Source organism: Caenorhabditis remanei, chromosome I (assembly GCF_010183535.1).
Source record: "Caenorhabditis remanei strain PX506 chromosome I, whole genome shotgun sequence".
In the NCBI taxonomy this organism is placed as follows: Eukaryota; Metazoa; Nematoda; class Chromadorea; order Rhabditida; family Rhabditidae; genus Caenorhabditis; species Caenorhabditis remanei.
The window spans coordinates 4799061-4813730 of NC_071328.1; the positions used below are offsets into that span (position 1 = coordinate 4799061).

General features: G+C 41.6%; 6 protein-coding genes across 6 annotated transcripts; 3 read left to right on the forward strand and 3 right to left on the reverse strand.

The window, feature by feature from the left end:
• Window positions 1–395: 395 nt before the first annotated feature.
• On the forward strand, window positions 396–1166 carry GCK72_000775 (uncharacterized protein; the record flags this gene model as incomplete). The annotated part of the gene is made up of 2 exons (XM_003109375.2): window positions 396–476; window positions 672–1166. The coding sequence occupies 2 exons, from the start codon at window positions 396–398 to the stop codon at window positions 1164–1166; spliced, it is 576 nt and encodes a 191-aa protein (XP_003109423.2).
• Window positions 1167–1414: 248 nt separating this feature from the next.
• GCK72_000776 (uncharacterized protein) lies at window positions 1415–3112 on the reverse strand (the record flags this gene model as incomplete). Its single annotated transcript, XM_003109113.2, has 7 exons — window positions 1415–1676; window positions 1729–1850; window positions 2154–2264; window positions 2308–2415; window positions 2632–2811; window positions 2862–2963; window positions 3008–3112. 7 exons carry the CDS (start codon window positions 3110–3112, stop codon window positions 1415–1417), a joined length of 990 nt encoding a protein of 329 aa, XP_003109161.1.
• Window positions 3113–6163: 3051 nt separating this feature from the next.
• On the forward strand, window positions 6164–8478 carry GCK72_000777 (uncharacterized protein; the record flags this gene model as incomplete). The annotated part of the gene is made up of 3 exons (XM_053722673.1): window positions 6164–6202; window positions 6247–8043; window positions 8095–8478. The coding sequence occupies 3 exons, from the start codon at window positions 6164–6166 to the stop codon at window positions 8476–8478; spliced, it is 2220 nt and encodes a 739-aa protein (XP_053591318.1).
• A 689-nt stretch (window positions 8479–9167) lies between these two features.
• Window positions 9168–12465, reverse strand: GCK72_000778 (uncharacterized protein; the record flags this gene model as incomplete). Its single annotated transcript, XM_053722674.1, has 2 exons — window positions 9168–9255; window positions 12284–12465. The coding sequence occupies 2 exons, from the start codon at window positions 12463–12465 to the stop codon at window positions 9168–9170; spliced, it is 270 nt and encodes an 89-aa protein (XP_053591319.1).
• Window positions 10421–12600, forward strand: GCK72_000779 (uncharacterized protein; the record flags this gene model as incomplete). Its single annotated transcript, XM_053722675.1, has 3 exons — window positions 10421–10495; window positions 10591–10707; window positions 10846–12600. 3 exons carry the CDS (start codon window positions 10421–10423, stop codon window positions 12598–12600), a joined length of 1947 nt encoding a protein of 648 aa, XP_053591320.1.
• Window positions 12601–12791: 191 nt separating this feature from the next.
• GCK72_000780 (uncharacterized protein) lies at window positions 12792–14428 on the reverse strand (the record flags this gene model as incomplete). The annotated part of the gene is made up of 4 exons (XM_053722676.1): window positions 12792–12965; window positions 13014–13127; window positions 13213–14237; window positions 14284–14428. 4 exons carry the CDS (start codon window positions 14426–14428, stop codon window positions 12792–12794), a joined length of 1458 nt encoding a protein of 485 aa, XP_053591321.1.
• Between the last annotated feature and the right edge of the window lie 242 nt (window positions 14429–14670).

Sequence of the window (14670 nt, forward strand, 5' to 3'; positions counted from 1 at the left end):
CACCCTCTCAAAGTTGGGCATATTCAACTGAAAAAGGCAAAATATGATAGATTTTTGGCCGCTACTGTATGTATATAAATTGAGCCATCCCTCATTTTTTCCGGGGAACAAAAGCCTATCGATATTTTAGATATATCTCTGATGTCGTAAGCCAGAAAACAGTACTCTTTCGCAGAAGTCAGACGGCTGCGAGAAAGTGAAGATACGCAGATATTTACGGGAGACGAAGGAGAGAGGAAGGCGGTCGAGAGCGGGTTGTTGGCCTTTACATATCGATCTGAGAGGAGCCAAATGTCGTCGGTCATATGCACAGAGAGTCTTATTCTTGCTCTTTTTCTTTTTGCTATGTTTTATTCTTTTTTCAACACTTTTTTTCACAATTTCCACGTTTCAGAATGGATTGCGAAGACGGCATCTTCATCCTTCTTTTCCTCTTGGTATTAACCATTCTTACTGGGTTCAGTCGGCAAATTTATGTAAGTTTTTATTGTTTAAAAAACCACAAAAAACTAAAAAGCCCGCACGCGGACTCGAACTCGCGAGCTCCCGCGCCGTTAGCAGCCGGGTAACCCGTTGCGCCACGCTACACCAAACCTAATTGTGTTCACAGGGATGTGATGAACCTCCCACTTTCGTGTCACTCCATCAAGTAATCAATTTCTAAATTACAGAAATACGGTAAAATAGTGGCATTCGACGAGATGATTTCCAGGTTGGAGAAAGGAAATCGATTGAAGAAGAAATGGGAAAAGATTGAGAAGGATCAGAGGGAAGAACAGGAAAAACGTCTGAACGATTATCTGAATGATGAAAGGGAAAAGGAAAAATTGTGGCTCACGAAATTAATGAATAAATATGAAGACCGTCTCGATAAGGCTGCCATCAACGAGCAGAAACTGAAGGCTGAGCTCGAGAAAAAAGACGCTATCGTCCAAAAGTACAAGAGTGAGGCCGAGGAGCTCCGTCGTCAATTCAGACAATCCGAGGAGCATTTGGAGTGTGAACTTCAGGAAATTGTCGACGATTTGATCTGTCAGGAGAAGAGAAGACGAGATGAGATCCAAGCGGAGAGGGATGAGGAGGAGTTTGATAAGTTGGATGAGGTCTCCGAGGATTTCGACGACCAGTGTGAGATGGTCCACGTTTCGGAGAATATCGAAATCTGATTCATCTTCTGTGTATTTTGAGCATTTTTTTCAATTCTTGGTAGCTATTTTTCGTTCAAATCACTATTTCTGGTCTCTATCTCTCTCAGGTAATCTTTTCTAAAGCAAAATCCAATAAAGTTCTCGCATCTAAAGACTAATAATGTTTCTTTTCAAAAACAAGAAACGGAAATTCAAAAGCAAACCCGGCACATAATGAAAACAAAATAAATTATGAGATAAAACATGAAATGAATATAATAAAAAGCTTATTCAAAGATCAATCGTCTCGCCGGATGCGATCCATCCTCCTCGAGACGACGCGTTCGTTTCGGCGGTTTCTGATTGGGAAGCGGGAGTTCCTCGTCGAGACAACAATACGGTTGAGATTTGAAATAATCCATTTGCAGTGATTGAGTACAAGTCAGTCGTTTCACCGGATCGAACGTCCACATTCCAATCAATAAGTCAATCAAATCCTGGGGAGCGGCGGAGAAAATGAAATTCAATCCGGGTGTTTCAGAGTCGGGTCTGGAAACAGAAATAAATGGAGACTTTTCAAAATTATCTGAAATTGACTTACTTAATCGACACATAGCTATTCAAAGTCTTCATCGTCGGCCAGCTCTCCTCAGTCGGACATCCAAGAACATTATAAATCTTGACAAGTTGATCGATATCACTCTCTCCGGGGAAGATTGGAGCCTAGAAAAATCACAATTATTTTTCTACCAGCCTGGCTGCCGCGCCTTCGGCGCTTCATCCGGCTGGCCTCTTCTTATTTTCCTGTTCACCCTCTCACAAAAGTGTTCACGTGGCCGAGTGGTTAACGCTCACGCTTGTCGCTGAAAAGGCGAGGGTTCGACTTTTGCCCATGGCGCGCTCTGCCTTTATTTCTCAAAAATCTTGCGGACATCCTGAAAAACACACCGACAAATCCACAGACAGAGCCCACACGCGTTTTATATATAAGAATGATTTTTCTAAAATTGCATAATAAAAACAAACCCTCAACAACAGCTCCGCAATGATACATCCAACCGACCAGATATCAATTCCAACTCCATATGAACGAGCGCCGTAGAGTAATTCTGGAGCACGATACCATCTGGTGACGACCTGGAATTCATTTATAGCGGGTTTCAGAGAGATAGTTTGATACCTGATGAGTGTAATTTCTGTTCGGTGAGCCAAAGAATCGAGCAAGACCGAAATCGGTGAGTTTCACACGTCCCATGTTGTTGAGAAGCAAGTTATTCGGTTTTAAATCCTGGAAAAATTATATTTTTATGAATTTTTCTGAACTTTTCATTCCAAACGGATCCAGCTTTTTCAGCTTTTCCCTCTTCACTTCCCTCAAAATCCCCCGTTTCCTCTCAATTCTCTCCCTGATCAAACCCGTAAAAATATGATTTTTATGACCTTCGTCGCGGCAATTCTATTAGATTATCTTTCCCCCACTTTCACTATCCACTTCACCACAAACCCTATGAAGAATCCAATGCGCATGCAAGAATTCCAGTCCTAAAAGCATTTGCATGGTGATATTTTTGATATGGGCGGGTGACAAAATGATGGAATGATCTTTGACGACGTGCTCGAGATCTGTGTCCATGAAGTCGAATACCAGTTGAATGCTTGTTCGATGGCCAATCACATCGCGGAGCTGGAATTGATCAAGCTCAGTTTCAGAATATCCTCCTGAATTCTAAATACCGTAATAATATTCTCATGATGAATCTCTTTGAGCAGTTTGATTTCTCTGATAGCCGTTCGATTGATTCCGTCTTTCGCTTCTTCTCGTGATCCCAGTTTGATCTGGAATCAAATTCCGTTGCAAACTATTATAAGATAATAAAGACCTTTTTGATAGCCACCATCTCGCCAGACTCCAAATCTTTCGCCAGGTAGACGTTAGCGAATTGACCTTCTCCAAGATGTTTTACCGTCTCGTAGCGTTTGCTCATTTTTGAGGAGTGGCTGAAAGAATTGTTGCTTGGAAGGTTTGGAATTGAGAGAAATAAGAAGCAAGTAAGTAGAATCGAATGCAATGTAATCAAAACCAAAATGAAGCGAAAAGTGAAGATATTCAAGTAAAGTGATGTCACATTCTGAAGACTAGTTATCCATTGATTTATTACTTAAAGCATATCAGGTTAGAACGTATCAGAGCTCTAGGATTCCAGTTCAAAATTATCCTTTTAAATATCTTCTTAAGCCCTCTGAAACTGAAATATTCAGAAAATGCGAAAGATATATTCGAAAATATTCAACTGTCATAAACTCCCAATTACTTCAAAAACTTTAAAATTTACACAATGTACACTGATCAGATCAGTTAACAATGACAAATTCGAGATGTTGTTTCTAAAATGTTGGAAAACAAGATACTCTGAATTTTAAGAGATCATTCGGGTACATGAAATTCCCATTGAATGTGAAAATAATATATTTTGACAGATTGGCAGAGAAAACATTGGCGGACATTTAAACATTCTGATGGAAAAGGCGGGAAATATCTTGTTTCTATTTTCAGTTTTTTAATGTTTAGAAATTTCTACTCAATTTGCTTTGAGAGTCTTCAAAATTTCTTTAATTCCTCCAAGTTTTTGGGATTTTTTGTTTTCATTTCTTCTCAATTATTTTCGAATATCCCATATGATGTCATTCTTTCTCAATTTCTGAGTAACAAATCTTCTAAATTGGCTAACTAAATTTTCCTCCTAAAAAAGAATCTAAACGACTCCAAAATTTTCGTTTTTTATGATTAAATTGAACATTTTAAATCCGAAACTGTGCGTACTCTGTTCCCATTCTCTCTCTCTTCCTCACCCTTCCACAACGAGAAATCGCGCCCCGCTGAATAAAATAGAGAAGCGAAGTCAGCAGACCTTTCAACGGGGAGTAAGAGAACAAGCGACCAAGAGACGCAAAGAGAAATAGAAATAAATAAATGTATAAACCCCGGAGAGACACAGCGAGAAAGCCGTTTTGTTTCCCGTCTTGCTCTCGTCTTATGATGCTGTTTTGATGCTTTTTCTTGATATTTAGAGACACAAAGCAATGAGAAAACTCCAACTTGTTTTCTTCCTTCTTTTCCCATCACAATGCCAATCTCTAATCATTTTCCAAGAACAGTTCACATCGTTCAAACTTTCAGAAGTGCACACATGTTACACCGCTGTCTTTTCTATTTCAGCTGCCAAATCAGATTCACACCTTATCAATATATTCTTGTTTCAATAAAACATGTGTAGATCACGTGAAATTAGAGAGACGAGGTTTATGAAGAAGACAACTTTTGTCTCAAACAAAAGAAAGAAATAGGATTGCATCAGAAACCAAATAATCTTCACTTTTAGAGAGAACAACTTTTATGATGTTTTGCAATTTCTTTTGTGGACTTTTTATGATAACGTTCACTGCAAGTTCACAATTTATCAGAGAACTTTGGAACCAACTGTATACATACCGTCGGATACGTAGATTCTGAAATTCGTGTTTTTTCTTTTGGCGTTTTCCAACTATTGCACTATTCGTATTCCTGACACTTGAGAATAGACATGTATACGGCTCTAGAATCTCTTCGTTCGCTTTGCTCGTATCCGTTGGCAACGGGATTTTGAGAGAGCTCATGCCATCAGAAAATTTACAAGCTCGAAGTCAGAAAACACAATATTCATACTTGAGGATTCTGAGAATCTGTCTTCTCTGAAGACATTTTATAAAATGACGAGATTTTCTACCAAAAGTAGTCACAAAGTGATGTTTTCCATCGTCATAATGTCAGAGAGTACAAATTCAGATTGTTTTCGGAAATCACTAAAGTGTTCTGACTCTTCCAGTATCAATTCTCCCTTCACGTAGCCTGCGATATCTAGGTCCTGAGTACGAATGAGTTCTGCTTGCTTTATAAGACAATTTGCTATAAAATGGCAAACTGAACTTCTTCCTCAAACTTCTAAACCCGCTTCTGAAGTTTTCGAGCGCGATTTCTCTATTTCTGGTCATCTCCGCCATTGGAAACTTGTCTTGCTCAAACTTTCCAAACCTCCAATCAAAAATGAAAAATCACAATTTTTCATTTCAAACATATGAGTCCTTTAGAAAAAACCCTCTCTATCCGGAGCTTTCTCGTTGGCATAGTAACCACTCTCACTGTTTTATGTCCTCTTTCACTGTTTTATGACATGCGTAGCCAGTGGCAACCAGCCTAAGAAGTACGCTCTCTAGTGAGCAGATGTAGCCGTCAGCCTGCTCGAGTTCTCAGTATGCGATCTTAGCACCAGAAGCTCTAGCTTCAGAAACTTCTCATTAAGACCCTTCGATTTGAATTCATGCTACCCGTACTCATTGACAACTATATCCCAACCGAGACTCTTTCTCAACAAATAGTAATAAGATTCTCCAACCCGTAAACTCCGACAACTCGATCCCTAATTAGCCCAATTGAATCGAATAGGTTCATAATTCATGAATACATCGTATTCCTGTCATTATAAACATGACTCCTCGCATCTCTGCTCTCTATCTCATTGTTGTTTGCCATATTCGTCTCCTTATCTACTCCTTCTTTTTCTGATTAATATCTTTTTTTGATGGTAATGATTTCCCAATCTCTTTTCTCTCTCTCCACTCCTTTCATCTCATTTGAGTGTGCACAGCCATAGAGAACGTTCAGCGGAAAATGGGGGACGAGAGAGGGGGGCAACAACACAAAGTAAAGAGAACAAGAGATGGAAAAACGGAGAGAAGTAGAAGGGGGGACACCTTCTTTTCCAACGGAGACACTCCCAACCAACACTATACGCCAGGCCTCCGGAGGGGGCCCCCGCCCTGCTTCTATTGATTTCCATTGGTGTCTGCGTTATGTATGTATGCGTCTCCATCCGCGTGACCCCACGATGGATGAAGCGTCTTGTTGCATCTCGTGTTCTTGAACTTTTCCAGCTTGCTCTCTTTATCGCATTTCCAACTTTTCTACTTTTCAGGTAGCAAAACTCAAAAAACGTTCAACCATGATGGCTCCTCACCTAGGTCAGGAGGAAACTCTTGAGGTAAGTTGAGCTTCTTCTTCACTTCAACAACTTTACTTTTTCAGCAAAAACTAAAATCACTCCAAGTCAAGCTGAACATCTGTAGAGCTGAGAGACACGAGCTTCAAGAAGAGAACAAGAGCCTCCGTCTCACTTTGGCTCTCCGCACCGATTGTGAGCATGAGCTCGAGCGAGTTCGCAACGAGAAGCATCCAGGTGTCGAGGAGCTCGAGAAAAAGTTGGCCAACGCTGAGAAGGAGATCTTCGTGATGGAGTCGACTAACAAGGAGCTGATGGCAGTGTTGAACAGTACTCGTGGTCAACTCGGCAAAATGCTCCGTGAACGGAACGAGAAGGTGAAGGAGGTGGAGCATCTAGAGGAGGAGTTGGAGAAGATGGAGAACGGGCAGAAGCTTGCGAGACGTGACGATTTGCATTGCGATTATGAGATGAATCATTACTCGTCGAATATGAGAATCATGCTCGACGAAATCAACGAACAAGCAATGAGATACGAAGCGGAGAAGGCAAATTTGATCAAGAAGTACGAGGAATCTGAGGAACTTCTAAGAAAGGAGAATGAGAAGTTGAAATCTCAAAAGGAAGATATCATCAATCATTCGAAGAATTCTGAAAAGATGTGGAATGAACGTATCGAATCACTCAATGCTGACATTCGACTTCTTCAAGAGAGAAACATGGGAACCAAGAACTCTCGTTTGAATGAAGCTGATGATAGAATTAACACTTTGAACCGCCATCTTCAAGATGCCTTCGAGGCGATCGAGGATCTTGAGAGAAAGAATTCGGAACATCGTGATAAGGAGGTAGCAGCACATGAGAAAAGAAAGCTAACGGAATCTAAGCTGAACTTCAACGAGAGAACAATGGCGAGTGAACGAGCCAAGTATCTCGAGACAACCCAAGCTTTGGAAGAGCAAATCGTCTCTTTGAACGAGAAGATCAAGGAGCTCGAGGAGACGACCGACCAAGATACGGTCGAATACGAGACATCACTCGCAATAAATGAGATGGAGAAACGACTGAAGGATCAGAAAATACTAGCAGATAATATAATTTTAGAACTCAACGTGACTATTCAAGATTTGAAGGACAAGGTGAAGGCATCGGAGTCAAAGAAAGAGTCTTCTGTGAAGGAATGGGATGAAGAGTGTGCAGATTTGGAGGATGAAATCTATGATTTGATGGATAAGAGAAAGACGGAACAAAAGAAAATGAGAACTATGAAGAGAAAGAATCTCTGGCTCACCAAATCCATTAGAAAACTCTCCGAACAACGACGTGGCGAGCTTGAATCTAAGAAACTCGAGATTCAGAAGTTGAATAGTCTCTGCGAGCTTCACCGTATGGAGAAGGTCGAATGGCTAAGTGACTTGAAGAAGGAAGTCAATGCCTGGAAGGATGAGACTACCGTCAGAATGGAAATGAAGAAACAGATCGAAGAACTCCAGCAACAGAACGCTGAGCTCGAGGAGAAGATTGACAACGTCACTGCTAACTGGAGAAGCGAATGCGAAGTCTACGAGAACAACATTGCCGTTGTGAATGAGCAACGTGCTTTAGACAAGAAGAAGTTCCAGAAGACGTATGATGAGATGAAGGACAACGAGGAGAAGCTTCTGGAGAGCTATGATCAACTTTTGAAAGCCAATGAAGACTTGGAGAGAAGTTTGAAGGCTCAGAAGATTGAGGCGAGTGATTTGCAAAAGGCCACTGTGGAGTTGTCGAAGATGGAATTGGAGAATCTTCGCACTTTGATGGATATGGAGAAGAATAAGATTCTAGTGGAGAAGGATTATATTAAGAAGTGTCTTGAGACTAGATTGAAGCAGATGTCAGAGGTAAGAATCAATTGAAATTTTGTGATTTTTCTAATTCTGAAATAATTCCAGCTCGCCCAATGCCACGAAGTACAAATGGACGAGGCGTACGCATCGATTTCTCGTTTGGAATCTGCAAATCAGAAAATGGAGAAATCTCACTCCGTGGATCGTGTGATGTGGCAAAACGAAGTCAGTCAGCTCAAGGAGACAAATGAGAAGCTGAAGGAGAATATGGGAGTCGAGGAGATCGACTCAACTTCTTCTGATGACTCGGATTGCTCTTCGGATTCTGATTGTTCGTCGAATTCAGATGATTCGGAAGATTCGGACAGAGAAGAAATTTACGAAGATGAGATGCCAAAGTTGGAAGCAGAGAAAGAGCAAGTGAAACCAGTGGAGAAGAAGAAGGAAGAATGGGAGATGGTTGAGGATGATGAAGATGAATGTAAATAGACGCACATAAAGAACATTTGAATGTAAATAACTAAATTGTACTTATTTTTGTTAGCCATACTGATAACGACAGTCAATTTACTGTTGTTGCAATCACCCTGTACAGTTGTACATTTTTCATTGTGAATTCAAAATTCGAATTACTTTTTGTACCCAACTTTTCCCCCAGAAATTCTTACTTTCTCTACCCATTTCTTTTCGCTTCACTGACTGACTTATGAAATAAAAACTTATTGGAAACATAATGTTTCGAGTCTAGAGATGGGAATGGGAGCTGAAAGACAGAATCATCGGGATGTAACCGTTCGATACTTCAACAAGGCGGAGTATTCTTCACAAGAACTGTTCATTTCCACCGCCAACAATCGAAAAACAAGGGAGAAAAATAGTGGCCACCGTAGAAGACAATAAGATAAAGGGGAAGTTCACTGGAGAGATGGGGAATTCTCTATAATAGCTGCTGAATGATGTTGGTCTTCTATTATACAGGATTATTTTAGAAATGAACACTAGTGGCATCATCAGAAAGTAGAGAGAAGAAGAAAACAATTAGGAGAATTATGGAATTTTTCGTGGTGGGGTGGGGATAATGGATAGCTAAACATAAAATATCAAATGAATAAATAGAATAATCAAAAACTGTTTAAAAATGATAGCGGAACAATTATATGTACATTCTCTCCTCTGTTTCACTCTTTCGTTGGCTCAGCCTTCTTTGGAGTTGATCGATCCTTGGATGGTGCACGAATTCCATGAAGTCCTCCAGCAGATGGCATTCTGGAAGAAGTTAAGATTTTAAGAGGAAAACTTTCGAGTAAATTTTCAAAAATTTAGTATGGAAAAAACTGTGTTTTAGCTTTAGAATATTGAGCTATTTAATATGAGAAAACAACATGTGCTCTTGATGTTTTCGGCTGTCCTTAATCGGTTTAATAGCCTTTTCCAGATTTTTTTAGAGCACCATTTTTGATATTCATCAATGGAATTTCTCATTTTTCATCAAATACGTTTATATCCTCTCTGCTTTCAAATCTTTCTCTCAAAAACAGCTCAGCTTTTCTTTGTTGCTTTTTATCGATTTTCCTAATTTTCCACTTTCCCAGATCTCTTTCCAACATCTCTAACTACAGTAGGCGGTTTCACCGAGTCGAACGGAAAGAGTCCCTCTATTACACAAACTATCAAATCTCACTTGACATCAAAGAAATCGAAGAAGTCACCTAATCCTCACTCCCAAATAATCGCTGCACCTCATCTCCTCCTCTCGTATTCCACCGTACCCTACGAATCCCCCGTTCTATTTATTTCTAGGTAGATTTGAGCAAATAGAGCACTTCCTATCTTGTGTGTCTATCTAAACTCTTTCTTTTGAATCTCTCTCGTTTACACCCTCTCTACCTTCCAACCCGCTCATTATTGTAACCTTGGCCTGTATTACATCAGAAATTGGTCAGCCAGCCCCTCCCCCCGCTTACTGTTTAACGTGGTCCCATCCACCCCCTCTCGCATACACTGCGATGAGTATCTAGTGAGTCGAGAGCAATAGTCGGGAGAGGTCATCCTTCCTCTTTTCTCTCTCTCTCTGTCTGCTGCTCCTTCCCAACAATTGTCATTCATCTGTGCATATTCTCGCAAATGAGGAGTACCTCCCCAGGCCTCACTCCTCCCGTGTCCACATCTCTCGCTCTCTCCCTTCCCGCTATTCAATCGACGGGGCCTCATCGGCATATCTGCCTCTACCTACTTTCGATTGATTTCTCGTGTAATTTTTATGTGTATAATGCGTTGCGCACCGTTTTCAACATACTGTTTTTACGGGCTTTTGAATATGTTTCTTTTCTTTACACCTTTTTCCCCGTCGTCTCGCCGCTTTGTTTGCCGATGCATTCACGTGATTTCCTTATTTCAGATACGTTTATCGCAACTTGGTTGAAACTCCCAAATGGCTTCTGACAATGCTGAAATTCAAGTTGGAGAGGATGCACGTCTTCTTCTGGACAATCAGAACTTGAAACAGGTATGTCTCATTAGCACTTTTCAAAAATATATTGGTTGCCTCGATTTGAAAACTTACATCCTCCTTCACTGATGCTAAACAATTTGTTATTTCAGACTTGGAATGCAAGACCCGAGTATCTCTGTGAGCAATCTCGTGTGGCTTGCTCAGAAGTCGAAGCTCTGAAGGCAAAGAACGCTGATCTCCATAGGGAAAAGCAGGCTCTCATTGAGGTAAGAAACATTTTTGATTCTCGTACTTTTTTAGTTTATTGTAACACGGAAGGGCTGAGCCTACGGAGAAAACTTGCACCATTTAATCGATTGTTGAACTATTTCTATTTTTTCACTTAGAAACTTGCATTCTTTCAGAAGAACTCTGTTCAAGAGGTGGTCACTGGTCAAGCCAAGACATATGCAACTATGCTCGAGGCTATGCTCGACGAAGCTAACCATGCTCATTCCTTGACCAGGGTGACTTGGAATGAAGAAAAGAAAAAGTACGAAACCGCCATGAAGGAATTGAAAGAGTTGGGCGATCGTCTTCGACAAGAGAATCAAGAGCTCAACGATATGATGGAAGAGTTCAGAGCAATGTGGAAGAAAGATACACAGAACTTCCAAGAGACTTTGAAGGCGTTCAAGGCGGAACGAGCTGAAGTCCAGATGGAGGTGGAACGACTGACTCGTCTTTGTGCTGATGAGCAAGATTCTCTTATAACTTGCTATGAACTCAAGGACAAAGAGGAGGACGCTCATAGAGAGACTCAAGAGAAGTATGAGAAACTTCAAGCTGAGATGAAAAATGTCGTATCGAAGCACGAAGCTACACAGGGCCAACTCCAAGATCTTCTGCAGCAAAAACAGATTGCTGACTCCAAATTGGCAGCACAAGAACATCTCATGAAGAGTCAATCCGCAGAGCTTGCGGCTGCTTTGGATGACTTAATCAAGAGCAGACAGAACACTGAACAACATCTTCAAGATATGAAGGACTGCTGGGAAGTGAAGGAGCAAGCCTACGAGCATAGACTGTCCGAAATGGCAAGAGATCAGGAGGAGACAGAAAATTATCACGAAATGGAGAAATCTGATTTGACTGATCGCCTTCGTGAGTTATTCAGACAAAGAGATGAGCTTAGTGGACAATTTGCGGCGTCGAAAGCTTCCGTTCAGGAAGAGCTTGAAATGCTGAGAGCAGAGTGCAACATTAATTATGAGAATTATGTGAAGTTCCAAGTGGAGGCAGCCAATCTCGAAAAGTCTCTCAGAGAATGCAATGAAAAACGTGAAATGGAATCAAACATGTTCGAAAAGGCACTTGTTGAAGTAGAAGCCAAGCTAAGTGAGACTACTGGAAAACTTATTGAGAGGACGAATCGCCATGACGAAACTCTAATCAAGCTGAAGGATGCGGAGGACGATCTCGCAAACTGTAGATCACATATGTATTCCACCGCAAATGATTTCATGAAGTACCGCAAGCGCAGTGAGGAAAACGACAGGGAGAGAGAACAGCTTCGTGAGCAAGTTACCACCATGCTTCGTGATTTTGTTATAGAGAAGGAGAAGATGGAGCAAAAGCAAGAAGAAACAGTCGCTGCAGTTCAGCAACGATTCATGAAGCAAATCGAGGAGATCAAGTACAACCACATGTTGGCGATCAACCAAGAGATGATCAAGGCTCAAATGGCATTGGACGCTGAAAAGAAGAAACACGCAATTGAGAGTGAAGCTATCAAGACAAAACTGGAGGAGACGCGAGCTGAACTTTCATTGGTGAAAATGAATACTACCGCTAAACTCTCACTGTTGAACCAAGAAGTCATCACTGTCAGAAATCACAACGTTTCTGTACGCAACGAATGTGCCAGTCTTAAGGGTACTCAAGACGCTAATACTGCCCAGATTAGCAGATTGCTGACCCTCGTTGATGAGCTCGAGAAGAGAGACATTGAAAAGGATGAGGAGCACGAAATCGAGCTGTATCATCTGAAGAAAGCTCACAGAGAACTTGTGGATAACATGGGCGTCGAAGAGTTGGATGATGATAAAGAGCAAGTTCGTGTTGAAGAAGTCAGCGAGAAGAACGAGTCGGCCGACTGGGAGTTGGTTGATGAAGAGTAAGCATGTTGTCTGTTTTCCTGTTGTTTGTAAATTTTACATAAATATCTATGTCCTCTTGAACTCATTGTGAAAATCTACCTCTTTTCTGTATTTTCTTTTCTAATTTTTCCCAAATGTCTTTCCTAAAACTTGTTGGCACCTAATCATATAATCAAAAGATGGCGTTTTTTCAACAATTCGTTTTTTAATGTTCAATTAATCCATGGTTTCTTCTCATACCCCTTGTTGACATTGTAAATGTATGAAGGGACCGGGCGAACAGCAGTTTTGCGAAGGCTCGACGTTGGACCGTCATGTGAGACGCGTGGGGTTGCCGACAATTTCGGAATAGCCAAACGATTGAAAAGATCACTCCGGTTGACCTTCTGTAAAAAAATATATATATAATTTGAAATTATTCAGATTCTCTATACCGCAGCAGGAGTAGCGGCGCCAGCAGTTGTTGGAGGCTGTTGACCCGCACGATCGACAGATCGAGCACGTGTGGTAACCACTGGCGGGCGAGCAGGCCGTTGTCCAGAAGATGGCTGAAAGAACAAAATTCGGTTGAAAAAACGGGTGCCTTACCATAGCTGGTTTCTTAATCATTGTGCTCGGAGTGCCAGGTTGGACTCTTAGTGCCTGACGGCTTCGTGCAGTTTGAGCCACAGGAGCTGCAGGGCGAGCAGCAGCCAACCGCTTCTGTTGAGCTTCCGAATCAGCGGCGGCGGCAGTAGGTGGAGCGGTAGGTTTGACAACATTCATACGAAGAATTGACGAACGGTTGGCTGTAGCAATCGGGCGAGATTTCGGTGTCATTTTACTGAGAGAAACCGTAGTTTTGGTGACGGATGCAGAACGTCGAGGTGGTGCAATTGGTGTTGTAGATCCAGTTGGCTTCATCGGCATTACACTACGACGGAACGACGAAGTTCCGGTTGTATTCGTCCGACGAGTACGGTCACGAGATCTGTCTCCACTTCCTGGAGCTGCGTCGTTTTTCACCGCTGCTACTGGCGTCTTCTGAGCGATTTTCATCGGCATAACACTGCGACGGACACCAGGCGCCTTGAAAGTAACCTCAGCGGCGCGAGCAGCCATGGCACGAGTGACAACTCCGGTTGCAGCGTTCGTGATTGGTGCAGAGATGGTACGGGTCACCGAGTTGTGTCGAGAACGAGGAATTGATGATTCTCTTGTCGCAGCTGCTGTTGGTTCTCGAGATACTGATCGTTTTGTGCTGATCGAGCGAGCACGATTGGCAGCTGGAAGTGCTGATCGCCGCTTGTTCTCTTCCTCTTGTTTCTTCTTCTGCTCAGAACGACGACGCTGTGAAAGACGTTCCTCTGGTTCTTTTGCAGCAAACATTGTCAACTTCTCGAGACTTTCAATCAATTGATTTTCTCCGTATGGCTTTGCTGGAACCGGCGCTGTGTCGTTTGGCACAATCTTAAGTGGTTCTCTGTTTTGGTGTGGTACTGGTTTGGCTGGAGCAGCCGTCTCCACAGATTCGTTTTGTTCAACAACATGTACGGTGCTCTCAGAGGATGACGACGAGGATAAGAAGTTGTCCATATTTCCAGTAGGTAACGCGTCACCGGATTCACGAACAGCTGATGGAAGTTTCATTTTTACAGGAGTGTCGCATTCCAGATTTGCTGAAAATGATTGAAATGAATAATTAGAGGTTTAGAACGTGCTTACGGAAGTGTTTCTCAAAATACGAAGATTCACATGGCTGATCTCTGCTTGGTGAACTCGAAAGTCTCGAGTAATCCTTCACTTTCGGTACAGCAATGCTGCTAAAGAAGTTCTCGTCAAATTCTTGAATAGTTTGATTTTTACTCATCTTTCTGAAATGGTTAATTAGAGAGATGGAAAAGAATAGAAATGAAATAAATAAAAATCGTGACAGGAAACACGTAGCACAAAACATAACAGAAAAGGAAAAAGACCGCCAAAAATTTATTCACAAACAGAGTACCATTGGGAGGGTGGGTACTAGTACAATGGAAAGTTTAGAAATAATAATAAAAATTCGAAAAAAAGAAATAAAATAAAAGTTTTGAACTGGCTGAGAATTTCTTGACT